Source organism: Lupinus angustifolius, chromosome LG13 (assembly GCF_001865875.1).
Source record: "Lupinus angustifolius cultivar Tanjil chromosome LG13, LupAngTanjil_v1.0, whole genome shotgun sequence".
In the NCBI taxonomy this organism is placed as follows: domain Eukaryota; kingdom Viridiplantae; phylum Streptophyta; class Magnoliopsida; order Fabales; family Fabaceae; genus Lupinus; species Lupinus angustifolius.
In genome coordinates this window covers 11,476,577-11,491,522 of record NC_032021.1, presented here as the reverse complement: position 1 = coordinate 11,491,522, position 14,946 = coordinate 11,476,577, and the positions used below count along the sequence as shown (strand labels likewise).

The 14,946-nt window shown below is 36.3% G+C and overlaps 1 protein-coding gene and 1 long non-coding RNA gene across 2 annotated transcripts; one reads left to right on the top strand and one right to left on the bottom strand.

Annotated features, from left to right (window-relative positions):
• On the top strand, nt 2,307-6,210 carry LOC109363205 (small nuclear ribonucleoprotein Sm D2-like). The gene is made up of 6 exons (XM_019609377.1): nt 2,307-2,405; nt 4,886-4,927; nt 5,043-5,061; nt 5,512-5,592; nt 5,696-5,800; nt 5,875-6,210. Exons 2-6 carry the CDS (start codon nt 4,923-4,925, stop codon nt 5,989-5,991), a joined length of 327 nt encoding a protein of 108 aa, XP_019464922.1. The 5' UTR covers nt 2,307-2,405; nt 4,886-4,922; the 3' UTR covers nt 5,992-6,210.
• LOC109363206 lies at nt 3,109-4,041 on the bottom strand. Its single transcript, XR_002109476.1, has 2 exons — nt 3,695-4,041; nt 3,109-3,483 (listed from the first exon to the last, which is right to left on the bottom strand). It is a non-coding gene; the product is annotated as an uncharacterized LOC109363206 (long non-coding RNA).

The window sequence follows — 14,946 nt, the reverse complement described above, 5'->3', positions numbered from 1 at the left end:
ATATATGTGTGTGAAAATTTTTAAATTTTCCTCAAATAGTGACCAACTATATTTCCGGTTCAGAAATAATTTGATATTTTACATTTAAAATAGAATAACAATCTTAGAAAAATAGCTAATTCAAATACTAATACAATTTCAATCAAGCTTATTTCTGATTCCTTAAGTTTAGTTAATGTTCATTATAACTAGAAATTTAACATCATTTATTGTTTAATTCTAAAATAAATAATAAGAAATATGTATAACTTATAATAAATATGTATTATATAATTTTAGACAAGCCTCATTGATAAATTTTGTTTAGAGTTTAAATTTGATTCTAATATTGCAATATTATAGTAGTAACAATAAGAAATATAACATAAAAAATATTAACAATTTTCTATTACTAATATTTTTTAGTAGTTATTAAGAATAGTAACTATTGCAACTTTATCAAAGATTATGCAATGGTACAAGATTGATTGTCACTAAAATGAGAAATCATATCCTTAAAGCAAAGATCATGTTAGGAAAAACATCGAAAATATCACATATTCATCGGATATTCTATTCTACAACTTATTTTATACTGTGTTTCAATCTTTTCTTCATAATAGATATTTAATATAACATGTTCAATTAAATAGATAGAAATTATCTTTTATGAGGTAACTTCCATAACATTTTCATTAACAAATTATCTTGATATTTATTAATTAAATTTATACTTTTTCTACCACTACTATGAAAATATGTATGTTGTTACATATAAACTTCATTGAATATTATAACATAATCCTTTATAAATATTTTTTATTTAATATAAGAGGATATATACCATGCTATTCATCAATAGTTTTAATTTCATTAATTTATCAGTTAAATATATAAACATCGTCTTTCATAGGGCAATAATCACTAACTTTTTAATTTAAAATTTACTTTATACTATTTAAATAAATTCATGCAAAACATATTATCACCCGTGCGAACGCACGAGTATCCTACTAGTAGAGAATGGATAGAAAGATAAGTAAAAGGTGTGAAAATTACCCTAATAATAATGAGGGAAAAAGATCATCTCCATCACGGAGAAAAAATTTTTACTCATTATAAATAAAAAGGATATAAAAGACATTATATCTTGATTTTCCTTAGTTTTGTAGAGTACTTCCCCAGTAATAAAGATGAGTCAAATCTACATATCATTTAATCTTTTGATTCTCCTCTGCTTGAGATTAGTATATAATAAGTACTAAATAACATTTTTTTATACAAAATACTTATTAGATAAGTAATCAAATAACATTTTTTTGGTTATGTAGTTGTATTTTAATATCTTACTTATGTTACATCAAAAAATATTAATCTTCCTTTCTCAAAACTCAAATGATAAGTACACCAACATTTTTAGAATATGGATATTTTAATAACCACAATATATTTTTGAGGAATATATATATAATAAACAAACATAATTTCTAGTTATTTCAATAAATATCAATAATAATTAAATATAAATCTCAACCAAACATATATTTTAATATACTCATGAATAATATTTCTAATAATAGCATTTCCGGAAATATGATTATGAGGATTATAAATATATACCTTAAAACAAACACCCCTTAGTATTGATATAAATCTGGCAAGCTCCAAGCATTATTCTAAAAATATGACTGTATCAATCGGCTCAACCAAAAAACCAATAAAATGGTATGATACAAAAATTATATCGGTGAAAACAAGTTAAAATTGTTCTTACCAATCAATTTTGATTTAAAATTACAATTTTTATTTATAAAAATAACTTAAATTTTACCAAAATGTTGTGGGGATCAACACATTTATTTATACTTCTAAAATTTGATCTATCATCAAGAAACATATTTTGTTTTAGAAAATGGCGTAAATTAAAGTATTTTTTATTTTTTATTAATTTTTCAATATTAATGTTAGTATAGTATATACACATTTATTTTTATTAATATGCGATTTAATTACTGAATCACCGATTAAACTATTATATATTAATACAAAAAACATGATCGGTTAGATAACCAACATGATATAATTACACCAACTCTAATCACCATTATCTTGATTTTCATTTTTAATTTAGTGTCAATTAATGGCCACCATTTTTTCATCCAAAAAATCTCATATGGGTTCGTTGGGCTTTGATGTAATAATAATAATAATATAATAATAGTTTTGGAAGACCCATGCGCCGAATAGAACTGGGCCTACCCAACCAACTAAGTTTAATCCGTTGAAACAAAAAACCTCATACAATAAGAGGAGAACCAAGTTAGGGTTTTGGAGATTTCACACTATAAAATGTACTGAGGCTTCTACTGGTTTGGCCATTGCATTCGTGCCTTTCCAAGCTTCAGATCTCTTTCTCTTCCAACCAAGTAAGCTTAGCGTGGTTCTCTTCTTCACTTTAGCTTTAGCTTTTTTTAATTTAATTAATTCGTTTTATAGCTTTTGCTTATTACAGAATTTAATTCGTTCAATATGTAGTCCTCTGTATTGTTCTATCTTTTTCTTAAGCCGTTGATAGCTTTTGCTTCACCATTCATTATTTTTTATTTGTTTTGTGAAAATCTATATTTTTTGGAGTTACTGAAAATTCGTGTAAATGTAATTTGGGGGTTTCAGCTCTAATTTTTTATTCATACCATCACATTGTTATTTTGAATGGATTGGAATTGCTTTAATTTGAAAGAGATTTTGTTTGTGGTCTTAAAACTTGTGTAAATAATGTATAGTGAGTCTTACCATTTCAAAACTCAGTGAAAGAGTCTCTGATGATGATGAAAAAAATAACTTTCGTTCTTCTGAGTTTATCCATGCGGAAGATACATGGAGACCTGAACTGAAGAGACTTCAATTTATGCTTTTATTCTCGATGTCTTTCTCTGAAAGTGATTGATTAATTTGTATTTTGTTTAAATTTTCCACAAGGATCTAGATGTTTTACTTAAGCTTGATTGTCAACCTTGTAGTTTATGGTTCTAGAAGATCTTTTTAGCAATAAATTCTATAAGCTTTAACATATGAGTTCGTTCACGCTTTTGATTAAGCACTTAATTAGGCTGTTTGCCCAAAATACGCATTTATTTAAAAACCTGTTTCTTTTTTGCTTATTTTATTAATGGAATAGTTCTGTTAAATGTATATGTGCTGTATTTGAATATAAACTGAGCCTCTGAGGATGATCAGAACAATTACTTTCGTTCTTCCGAGTTGTCCATGCGGAAAACTATTGGAGACCTGAGCTGAGGAAGGTTTCAGTATATGCTTTCATTTCATTGTTCAGACTTTTCAATTTATCTGTTTTCCCCTCCATAGTTCACATTTCAGCTGTTTTTACTTTTGGATCTGGTTTTTAAGTCTTCTTTGCATTAAAATTAACTGAAGGCCTCCGAGGATGATCAAAACAATAACTTTCATTCTTCTGAGTTATCCATGCGGAAAATTATTGGAGACCTGAACTGAGGAAGGTTTCAGTATGTGCTTTCTATCCCTCTCCCCCTGCCCTTTGATGATTAACTTTTAGTCTGTACACACTTTTCAGCTGTTTTTTTTGTTTATGGTTTTCTGTCTATTCTGCATTAAAACTAATTGAAAACCCTCCAAGGATGATTAAAAAAATAACTTTCGTTCTTCTGAGTTATCTATGTGGAAAATTATTGGAGACCTGAACTGAGGAAGGTTTCAGTGTATGCTTTAATTCCTCTCCTGCCCCTTTCATTATTATCATTTAGTCTGTTGTTTACACTTTTCAGCTGTTTTTATGTTTGTATGTTTTTTAGCCCATTTTACATTAAACCTAATTGAAAAGCCTCCAATGATGATCAAAACAATAACTTTCGTTCTTCCGAGTTGTCCATGCGGAAAATTATTGGAGACCTGAACTGAGGATGGCTTCGATATATGCTTTTGTCTCACTCTCTCCCTCCCCCTTTGAGTGTGACCAATTAGTCTATTGTTCACTCTTTTGTGCAAAATATTCTGCTGTTTTTACTTAAGCATGAGTGCATGACTATCAAGTATAATTAGCATTGTAGAGTTTTCTGTATAGGCTTCTTTATTGAAAAGCTTCCGAGGATGACCACAACAATAACTTTCGTTCTTCCGAGTTATCCATGCGGAAAATTATTGGAGACCTGAACTGAGGAAGCTTTCAGTATATGCTTTCATTCATCTCTCCCTGGCCCTTTGAGGATTATCATTCAGTCTGTTGTTCACATTTTCAGTTGTTTTTCCTTTTTCTATATGTTTTTTAGCCTGTTCTGCATTTGAAGTAATTTAAAAGCCTCCAAGGATGATCAAAACAATAACTTTCGTTCTTCCGAGTTATACATGCGGAAAATTATGGGAGACCTGAACTGAGGATGGCTTCGATACATGCTTTCATCCCCCACTCTCCCTCCTCGTTTGAGGATGATCAATTAGTTCATTGTTCACTCTATTGTCCACACAACTCAGCTGTTTTTTTCGTAACCATGAGTGCATGGCTATCATAATTAGCATTGTAGAGTTGTGTGCTTGCTTCTTTATTAAAATAGCTCTTCTATTTGTGTATGCTTTTTGTGTCTTTTGTTAATTGAAATTAATTTAAAAGCCTCTGAGGATGATCAGAACAATAACTTTCGTTCTTCCGAGTTGTCCATGCGGAAAATTATTGGAGACCTGAACTGAAGAGACTTTCTTATGTTTTTGCTGCTCTTCTCATTTTGTCACTCTTCATCCTGACTTGCAGATTTATCTCTTTTCAATTTATTTCAAAGTTTCTTATTCTTTGCAATTTATTTCAAAGTTTAGTGAATGGTTCCTCATTTCTTCTTTGAATCTATCATTGATACGTTCTCTATTATGCAACTTGCAGATTTATTTGAACAACTTTGGAACTGAACTATTCCTAAATGAGGTATTTTTTCTATTACCATCTTCTGTTGATTTTTCCTGACTATTATTAGACAATCTATACTTTTTCCCCTTAAATGCTAACATTTTGCTTTCTTTTCCCGCTTTCTCTTTTCAAGCCGGCCAATGGAGGAAGATGTAAGTTCTTTTATTCTTTAAGCTATTTATTAATTGAAGTTTGGTATTGTGATTCTCAGACTGCTTAATGTTTCTATTATTATGCATCTTCTATGCTCACAACCTGCTCTGCTGAATGTCTATTAATACAAAACAATCTGTTGCATGTTTGCCTTTATCTTCAACTGTATCTTAATCATAGGTTGGAGTGCATGCTGTAATAAACAAACAAAATTAATCTGTCCAATTTCCATATTTGAAATGTGGTAGTCATGTTCAATCATATTGTGATGTGAAACATTGAACATACTTTTGTTGCAGGAATTTTAGTTCTATCCATCCCTGCTCTGTGTGCGCAGCAGCTTGATTGATGTATTTGTAAATTTGTACTGTTGTAGCTTTTAGAGTAGGGGCTTTAGAATGGTGTTTACTATGCTTTGGTGGCTTATCTAATTACCTTGTTTGTTTCAGGCAGTGAATAAGAATGAGGAAGAAGAATTCAACACTGGACCACTGTCTGTACTTATGATGAGTGTTAAAAATAATACTCAGGTATTTTTGGTCTGAAATTATATAATACTTGGAGGTTCTGAGGATTGGGGCAGGCTCAAAGGTTATTTGATGTGTTTTTTTTCCTAATGTTTCATCCATGCAGGTTCTGATTAATTGTCGCAACAATAAAAAGTTGCTTGGTCGTGTTCGGGCTTTTGATAGACACTGCAACATGGTCCTTGAAAATGTCCGGGAGATGTGGACTGAGGTATGCTCTGTTTCTTTGGATTTACTTCCCTTGCACTTGTTATATCAGCTAATGAGCTAATTTTGTTTAATCAGGTGCCGAAAACTGGTAAGGGAAAGAAAAAGGCTCAGCCAGTTAACAAGGACAGATTCATCAGCAAAATGTTTCTCCGTGGTGACTCTGTCATCATTGTTCTTAGGAACCCCAAATGATCATTGGTCACTATCTACCTATGGAAGTAGTTGGTTTTGTAATATTTGCCTTTTCATGCCATTTCAAAGTTGTTGACATGTTGAGATAACACCAGAGGAGATGGTATTTTCATGTGGACGCCCGGGAACCAGTTAAAAGAATTCAGAGATTTACAATTCTGTACATCTAATCTCTATCAGCTGTATGAAGTAGTTTTAACATGTAAAGTTCTCCTTATTTATTTTGCTTACATTTGTGCTGTTATGTTCAATGTTAATTTTTCTACACTGAGCAGAATAGCACAAATGTATAGTCTTTATCTGTAACCTTTGCCTGAATAAGAAACAGAATTTCGTAAAACAACCAATATACATCAGTAGCTTATAATAATTATATCAGTACTGGCTGGTTTTTATTAAAATGTATCAATTATAGTGACTGGTTTTTATTAAATCTTTCGGTAATACTGGTTTGATTTTATTTAAAATATGTTGGTTATTCTAATCGGTTTTCATTTAAATTGTAGGGTCAATTTTCATTTATAATTTTCTTTTGGGAAATTGATTTAATTTTTATCAAAAAATTGTTGTGGAGGATCCAACATGTTTATACTTTTAAAGCAAAGTTATAACAATATATAATAAAGCTATAAATTCTGTTTTAACAAATTTTGTAAGTAAAAATATTAATCATCAACATTAAGACTAGTCTAGCACATATGAATCTATGATTTCACTGGTATATTTTAATTGATAAGCTATTGGTTGAGTTGATATGCCATCCTACCCATACTTTTAGGACTTATCAATTTCTGTATTAGTTTATAGTAATGTTGTGAAACCCGAGCCGAACGTGGCAGAGGTCTCCTATTTGGTTTAACCGATTTAAATGATTAAATTGTCCGATCTAACTAGGTGATCCATACATAATTAATAATTTTTTATTTATAAATATATAGTTATAAATATAAAACTTTATATAATTAATAATTATGTATAATTATATTAAAGTAATAATATGTCTTTTTTGGATAGTAGTAAAACAAAATATTAGAGCAATGTTTTATTTTTTTATTTTTAAGTGAACCGTTCAGTTAACTTCCTGGATTAAATCGGTTTAACCAGGTTTAACACGGTCGGACTAGAATTTCTCCGGTTTAAAGCGGTCTAACTCTCATTCGATTAAGATTGTAATATAAAGCCGTTTTTAAGTCCGGTCAACGGTTAGGCCGGTCGGACTGTCCGATCCAATCTGGTTCGCACAAATACTTCTAGGATCTTGGCTTTTGAGTCAATAGTAGCCTTTAGTCCTAAAATGCATGCATCGTATTCTGCCACATTGTTGGTACAGTCGAAACCTAATCTAGCATTAAAAGGAAGGAACTTCCCAGTTGGGGACACCAAAGTAGTACCTACTCCATGTCCAAATGCATTGGAGGCCCCATCAAAGACTAGGGTCCATTTTTCTTCTTCTCTCGATTCATCTGATAAGGCCATGATATCTTCATCTGGAAATTCATACCTTAAATGCCCCAGTTTATCTAAGGGTTGGTTGACCATGTAGTCAGTAATAACACTTCCCGTTATCGCTTTTTGTGTCACATATGCGATGTCATACTCAGATAATAACACCTTCCATTTAGCAATCCTTCATGTTAGTATGAGGTTTTCGAAAATATACTTAATATGATCCATTTTTGATACCAACCAAGTGGTGTGACTCAACATGTACGATTTTAGCCGGAGAGATGCCCAAACTAAAGCGCAACAAGTCCTTTCTAACAAGGAGTATTTTATCTCGCAAGCTGTGAATTTCTTGCTCAGGTAGTATATGGTTTGCTCCTTTCTTCCACCCTCATCATGTTGCCCCAAGATGCAACCCATTAATTCCTCAAGTACAGTGAGGTATAGAATCAAGGGTCGCCTTGAAACTGGAGGCATTAATATAAGAGGTTCTTTTAAGTATTGCTTTATATTTTCAAATGTTGACTGACAGTCATCGTTCCACTTCACTGCGTGATTCTTCCTTAGGAGCTTGAATATAGGTTCACATATGGACGTCAGTTGGGAGATGAACTTGGATATGTAATTCAATCTTCCCAAGAATCCTCTGACTTCCTTTTCTGTTGGAGGTGTTGGCATTTCGATTATGGCTTTCGCCTTTTCTGGATCCACCTCGATACCCTTCTGGATGACTATGAAACCCAAGACTCGGCCTGACTTCACTCCAAAGCTGCACTTGGTTGGATTCAACTTAAGGTGATACTTCCATAGTCTCTCAAACGGACGCCTCAAGTTGTTTATGTTTCTCCTTATGTCTTGGACGTACATATAATATCATCCACGTAGATTTCTATCTCCTTGTGCATCATGTCATGGAAAAGAGTTACCATGGCTCTTTGATATGTATCCATAACATTATTTAATCCAAACGTCATGACTTGGTAGCAAAATGTACCTCATTGGGTAATAAACGTGGTTTTGTTTACATCTTCTAGCGCCATTTTGATCTAATGATACCCCAAATACCCATCTATGAATGAGAAAAGGTCATGGTTAGCGGTGCTATGAACCAGAACATATATATGTGGCACCGAAAAGTCATCCTTCGGGCTAGCTTTATTGAGGTCCCTATAGTCAACACATATTCTCAACTTTCCTCCTTTCTTTGGCACACCTACCACGTTGGCTACCCAATCTGGATATTCAGCAATTTTAACGAACCCGTCGGTTAACCATTTTTCTACTTCCTCTTTGACCCTTAGGGAGATCTCTGGCTTGATTCTTCGCAATTTCTGCTTCGCTGGCCTAGAGTTATGCATTAGCGGTAGTTTGTGCTTCACTATACTACGATCTAGTCTTAACATCTCTTGGTACGACCAAGCAAATACGTCTTTGAATTCATGTAGGAGTTGAACTAGCCGTTCTCGTTCCTTACCATCCATTGTGGTGCCCACTTTCACCTCTTTCTTATCTTCCTGGGATCCTAGGTTGACAAGCTCGACAAGCTCTTGGTGTGGTAGAATTTCTCTTGCTTCTAGCTCTACTATTCTTAGCAGCTCGGGGGAGGCCTCATATTCATCATCATCATTGTCATCCTCCACTTGGTGTACATGTTGGTCAAGACTAGACGAGGGCTCACTGACATGACCCTCAGTTTCAGAGTCGCTATCGGATCTGCAACGTGGGGGATGACTAAGTCAGCTTTCCATAGATTTGGTTTTTTATTTTTTTTATTTTTATTTTTTTATTTTACTCTGATCTTTCAACATGCAATAGATAAAAAATGCAAAAGAGACACATGGATATGATCGAAAAGATTGTTCTTTATTGATTGGAATGGAAAATACTAAAACAAATGAGCCCTTATTATTGAAAAACATAAAATAATGTCTAATAGCCTCAGGCATGGCTAAAAAACTATATTAAATTATTACTTTGGTCCTAAAGTAACTGATGCACGTGACTCTTCACGCTAGTTCTTCAAACATGTGCTTGGGGGACACTTGCACACGAACCCAGACCCTTCCTTCTTCTTCCATGGTGGCCACCATTCTTGAGGACTGGGCACCGCCATTGACAAAGCATTGGCTGATATGTGGTATTAGAAGCCTTGCCACATTATCATATCCAAATTGCCCTAGCCGAGTTAGACGCTCACTTTCCTTGCTTCTATGGTTCAAAACTTGTCTTCCTGTGTCGGTCTATACTCCAAGCCATATCTACCTTAATTAGCCTTGGGTATTATGACTTCCTTGCAGCCTTGTCCATACTTTCCCAGTCCTTTCCCGGGTTGATATCCTCCGTGGATCATCACTTTTGCCATCATGAGAGAAGCATATGATGGATATGGGTTTAGCAATGGCGCACCTTCCATTACAAATGTGGTGTTTACGATCTTGAGGCCCTGAAATGATGTTTCCAATGCCTCCTTAGTCACTTCTATGTAGCGAGCGTCAAACGGATGAGACACTATCACATCCTCTTCTCTTGAGACTATAATCAACCTTCTATTCACTATGAACTTCACCTTTTGATGCAAGGTAGACAATGTTGCTCCTGAGGAATGAATCCAAGGACGCCCCAACCAACAACTATACATTGGATTGATGTCCATCACGTGGAACAATATGTTGAATATGCATGGCCCTATCTTGATGGGAAACTCCATCTCCCCCATCACATCCCTACGAGATCCATCGAAACCTTTGATAATAATTGAGCTAGCTCTCAAGTAGGAGGTATCCACCGACAATCTGGAGAAAGTTCTCTTTGTCATAACATTCAGCAACGACCCATTATCTAGGAGGACTTTCCCGATCATACAATCAATACAGGTCACTGAGATATGCAGGGGGCGAACATGTATGGTGCCCTCAGAAGGTATCTCTTGGTCACAAAAAGATATGTAATTATCTGCCACAATATTGTTGACTATCCATCCTAATTTATCAGTTGTAAATAGAGCTGGAAACGAGCCGAACCGAGTCGAACCAGAGTTCAGCTAGGTTCAACTCGATAAGGACTGGTTCAGCTTGAAACTCGACTCGAGTTTGATACGAGTTATTTGTTGAGCTCGAGTTCGGCTCGATTAAATTTCGCGAATTGTTCGGTTCATTGCCAGCCCTAGTTGTAATGTCGTGGCTGACGTGAGCCTGAGTCAATACTTTTAGTAGCAAATTTCTGTGAGTCTCAGAGCTTGTTAGTAAGGACAACACAAATATCCTTGCTGGAGTCCTATTAAGCAGATCCACTATTTTGTACTCACTTTGCTTAATGAATTTGAGGAACTCACAACCCTCTTCATTTGATATGCCTCCAGGTAATGCCAATTTGACATCCTCTTCTACATGCTCTGGAACGTTTTCTTTACCCTTAGCGGCCCCAAATAGACCCCTTTCTATCTCTGGTGGAACATAAATACGCCCGGTCCTCGTAATCGTCATGTTTCCAGCAATGTTGGTAACCACAGAATGACTCATCACTGGATCCTCTTTGTAAACCCAAGGCACTGCCTTCTCCGATTCATAAGGGAATGGGCTCCCCTCTCATGTTATCACAGGCTTCATCTACTGGATGAATGGTTCCCATTGACGCTGAGAGAAATATGTCTGAACACCCCCGAGTGGATTTATGACAGGTTCGTACATGCGCATGAACACATGTATTTCCTTTTGACTATTCTCTACGACATTAATCCTATAGCATGAGGACCTTCCGCCTATGGCAATCAGTTTCAAGTCCATCATTTTCTGAAGAAGCAACTTGAATTCTTTACATTCTTCCAAACTGTGACCCCCACGTTCGTGCATTTCACAACTCTTCGCATCATTGTCGTCTGTCTCATGGGTAATAACTTCTACCAAACCCCGCCTGCACATTTCTCGGAAGATGAACCCCATAGGCATCTTCATGTCTTCAACCTTGTTGATGACTGCAACCTCGCTTTTTACTTCTACAACATTTACCTCCTGATTTCCATGGTTAGGTAGAGGATTTCCAGTTATGTTGGTTCTAGTTTCCATGAAATCATTGTACCATGGCCCAGGGTTTTCAGGGATTTATCCTAGGATTGGTGTGATCATCCCTTGTCTTTGGAGATAGGTGAACAAATCAGTGTATGTCATCGGGATCAAGTCAAACACTAGTGTCCTCCTCTCTTGTTGATAGTAGTTGTTATTTCTTGGATATTGTGTGTAACCTTGTCTAGGCTGATATGTGTTGTTGTTTTGATTTGGTGGGTTATGGGTTGGTATTTGGTTTTGTGTTGGATTTTGGTTTTGTATGTGGTTATGTGCAAATTGAGAGGGCGCACGATAATTTTTCTGGTTGTTGTTTCGGGGTTGGAACCTCTTTGGTTATGCAGCTGATGAACTACGCTCCTTAAGTCCCAATTGTGGAGGTCATACATATGAAACATGCAAAAATGGTCTCTGTTATAAATTTGTCATTTATTACAAATCAATATTTAAAATAAATTGCATTCATTAAACATATCAGTATTGCTTTGCAGACTCCTACTACACCCGACTCCGAGCTAGACAGATGGTTGAATCTACAGACCTCATCCAGGACACCAGAAGTGAATTAGCTGGTATGAAAGAGTAGATGGCGGAGATTTTTACCATCCTGAAAGCTCTCGAGAGCGAAAAAGAAAAGAACGCTACTACCAGGCCACAAACTCATTCAGGATTCGGAAATCCCTGTCAAAGGGCCAATACTAGCCAGCCTCAGGAAGGACATGACACCAACACAAGACAACAAACTCCACCAGAGGATTTAAGTGATGATCCAGATTATGATCCCCCTCAAAGGACGACTATGACCCGCACGAATGCCAACAGTCAACAAAATGGAGGATACAATCTTGATGGGACCCAAAGGACTCCTCAAGGCAGTAATGCGTCGCCTATGGAAAAAAAGGAAGAGAAATGAAGTTCGATTGAAGAGAGGTTGAAGGCTATTGAATGAGCCAATTGTCTGGACCTCAAGAATGCTTTCCAGATGTGCTTGGTTCTTGATGTGGTACTCCCACCCAAGTTCAAAGTGCCTGATTTCGAAAAGTATAATGGGACTACTTGTCCTAAAAGTCATTTGCATATGTACGCTAGGAAGATGTTAGCGTACCATGGAAACGATAAGCTCTTGATCCATTGCTTTCAAGACCGTTTGGTTGGGGCGACTATGAGCTGGTATATCCAGATGGAGAAAACTCAGATTCGGACCTTCTTGGATATATCTAATGCTTTCGTCAAACAATACAAATACAATGAGGATGATGCACCAAGCAGAGCCCAACTATAGAACATGGCTAAGAAATCATCAGAGTCTTAGAGAGTGTGTTCAGAGATGGCGGGGACTAGCATCTCAGGTCCTTCCAAGGCTGGATGAAGAGGAACAATTGTCGATCTTCATCGACACCCTGTAAAGCCCATACTATGAAAGTCTCATGGGTAACATGACGACCAACTTTAATGCTCTCATTAAAGTGGGAGAAAATTTGGAAGCAGGAATCAAAAGTGGCAAATTTTCTGAAGAAGGTTCAAGCTCCAGAAAGAAGCCTGCTTTCATGAGGAAGAAAGATGCAGAGACTCATTTCATTGCTGCAGAACCAAAGAGGTTCCAACCCCGAAACAACAAACAAAACAATTATCATGCGCCCTCTTGGTTTGCATAGAACTACATTCAAAACCAAAATCCAACACAAAACCAAATACCAACCCATAACTCACCAAATCAAAACAACTACACCTATCAGCCCAAACAAGGTTACACACAATATCCAACTAATAACAACTACTATCAACAAGAGAGGAAGACGTTAGTGTTTGACCGGGTCTCGATGACATACACCAATTTGTTCGCCTATCTCTAAAGACAAGGGATGATCACACCAATCCTAGGAAAAATCCATGAAAATCCTAGGCCATGGTACAGTGAAAATTTTAATTGCAACTATCATTCTGGGGCAGCAGGACATCTGGTGGAAGACTATAAGGCTTTCAAATTTAAGGTTAAAGACCTCATCAATGCCAAGCAAATTGATTTCAGGGAAACTAGACCCACCATAACTAGATATCATTTACATAACCATGGAAAGCAGGAGGTAAATGTTGTAGAAGCAAAGAGCGAGGTCACATTCATCAACAAGATTAAACACGTGAAGATGCCTATGGGGTTCATCTTTCGAGAAATATGCAGGCATGGTTTGTAGAAGTTATTACCCTTGAGAAAAACGACAATGATGCGAAGAGTTGTGAAATGCAAGGGCGTGAGGTCACTGTTTGGAAGAATGTAAAGAATTCAAGTCGCTTCTTCAGAAGGAGATACTTGTGTTCATACGCACGTATGACCCGTCATAAATCCACCTGGGGGTGTTCAGAGATATTTCTCTCAGCGTCAATGGGAACCATTCATCTAGCAAATGGAGCCTGTGATAACAGGAGATGGGAGCCAATTCCCTTATGAATCGGAGAAGGCAATGCCTTGGGTTTACAAAGCGGAGTCAGTGATGTGTCCTTCTGTGGTTACCAACATTGCTGGAAACAACAGGGTTATAAGGACTAAGCATATTTATGTTCCAGCAGAGATAGAAATGGGTCCATCTAGGGCCGTTAGGGGTAAAGAAAAAGTGCCAGAGCATGTAGAAGAGGATGTCGAAGTGGCATTACTTGAAGGCGTATCGAACCAAGAGGCTTGTGAGTTCCTCAAATTCATCAAGCAAAGTGAGTACAAAATAGTGGATCAACTTAATAAGACTCCAGTAAGGATATCTTTATTGTCCTTACTAACGAGCTCTAAGACTCACAGAAATGTGCTACTAAAAGTATTGAATCATGCTCACGTCAGCCAAGACATTACAACTGATAAGTTTGGAGGGATTGTCAACAAAATTGTGGTAGATAATTACATATCCTTTTTGTGACCAAGAGATACCTTCTGAGGGCACCGAACATGTTCGCCCCCGACATATCTCAGTGATGTGTAATGACTGTGTGATCGGAAAAGTCCTCCTAGATAATGGGTCGTCGCTGAATGTTATGACAAAGAGAACTTTCTCTAGATTGTCGGTGGATACCTCCTACTTGAGGGCTAGCTCAATGATTGTCAAAGGTTTGGATGGATCTCGTAGGGACGTGATGGGGGAGATGAAGTTGCCCATCAAGATAGGGCCATGCATATTTAACATATTGTTCCACGTGATGGACATCAATCCAACATATAGCTTCTTGTTGGGGCGTCCTCGGATTCATTCCTAAGGAACAATATCGTCTACCTTGCATCATGTCGCGCCCCGATTTTCGGCTACGCGACCTCTCGAGTCGCCACTACATTTTTTACTGTCAAAAATGTAGAAAAATCTTATTTAGCCCAATTACCTTGGGCTTTTGGATTTTTGATATCCAGGTTCGGAAGTCGGTTACGGGGTAGGGAAGGTATTAGCACCCTACCCGCCCGCCTTAGGCGGTACCCTAT

Coding starts and splice junctions, on each gene's coding strand:
- LOC109363205 (XM_019609377.1), top strand. Junction 5,593..5,695: donor GTGTTAAAAATAATACTCAG/GTATTTTTGGTC, acceptor TCATCCATGCAG/GTTCTGATTAATTGTCGCAA. Junction 5,801..5,874: donor TCCGGGAGATGTGGACTGAG/GTATGCTCTGTT, acceptor TTGTTTAATCAG/GTGCCGAAAACTGGTAAGGG.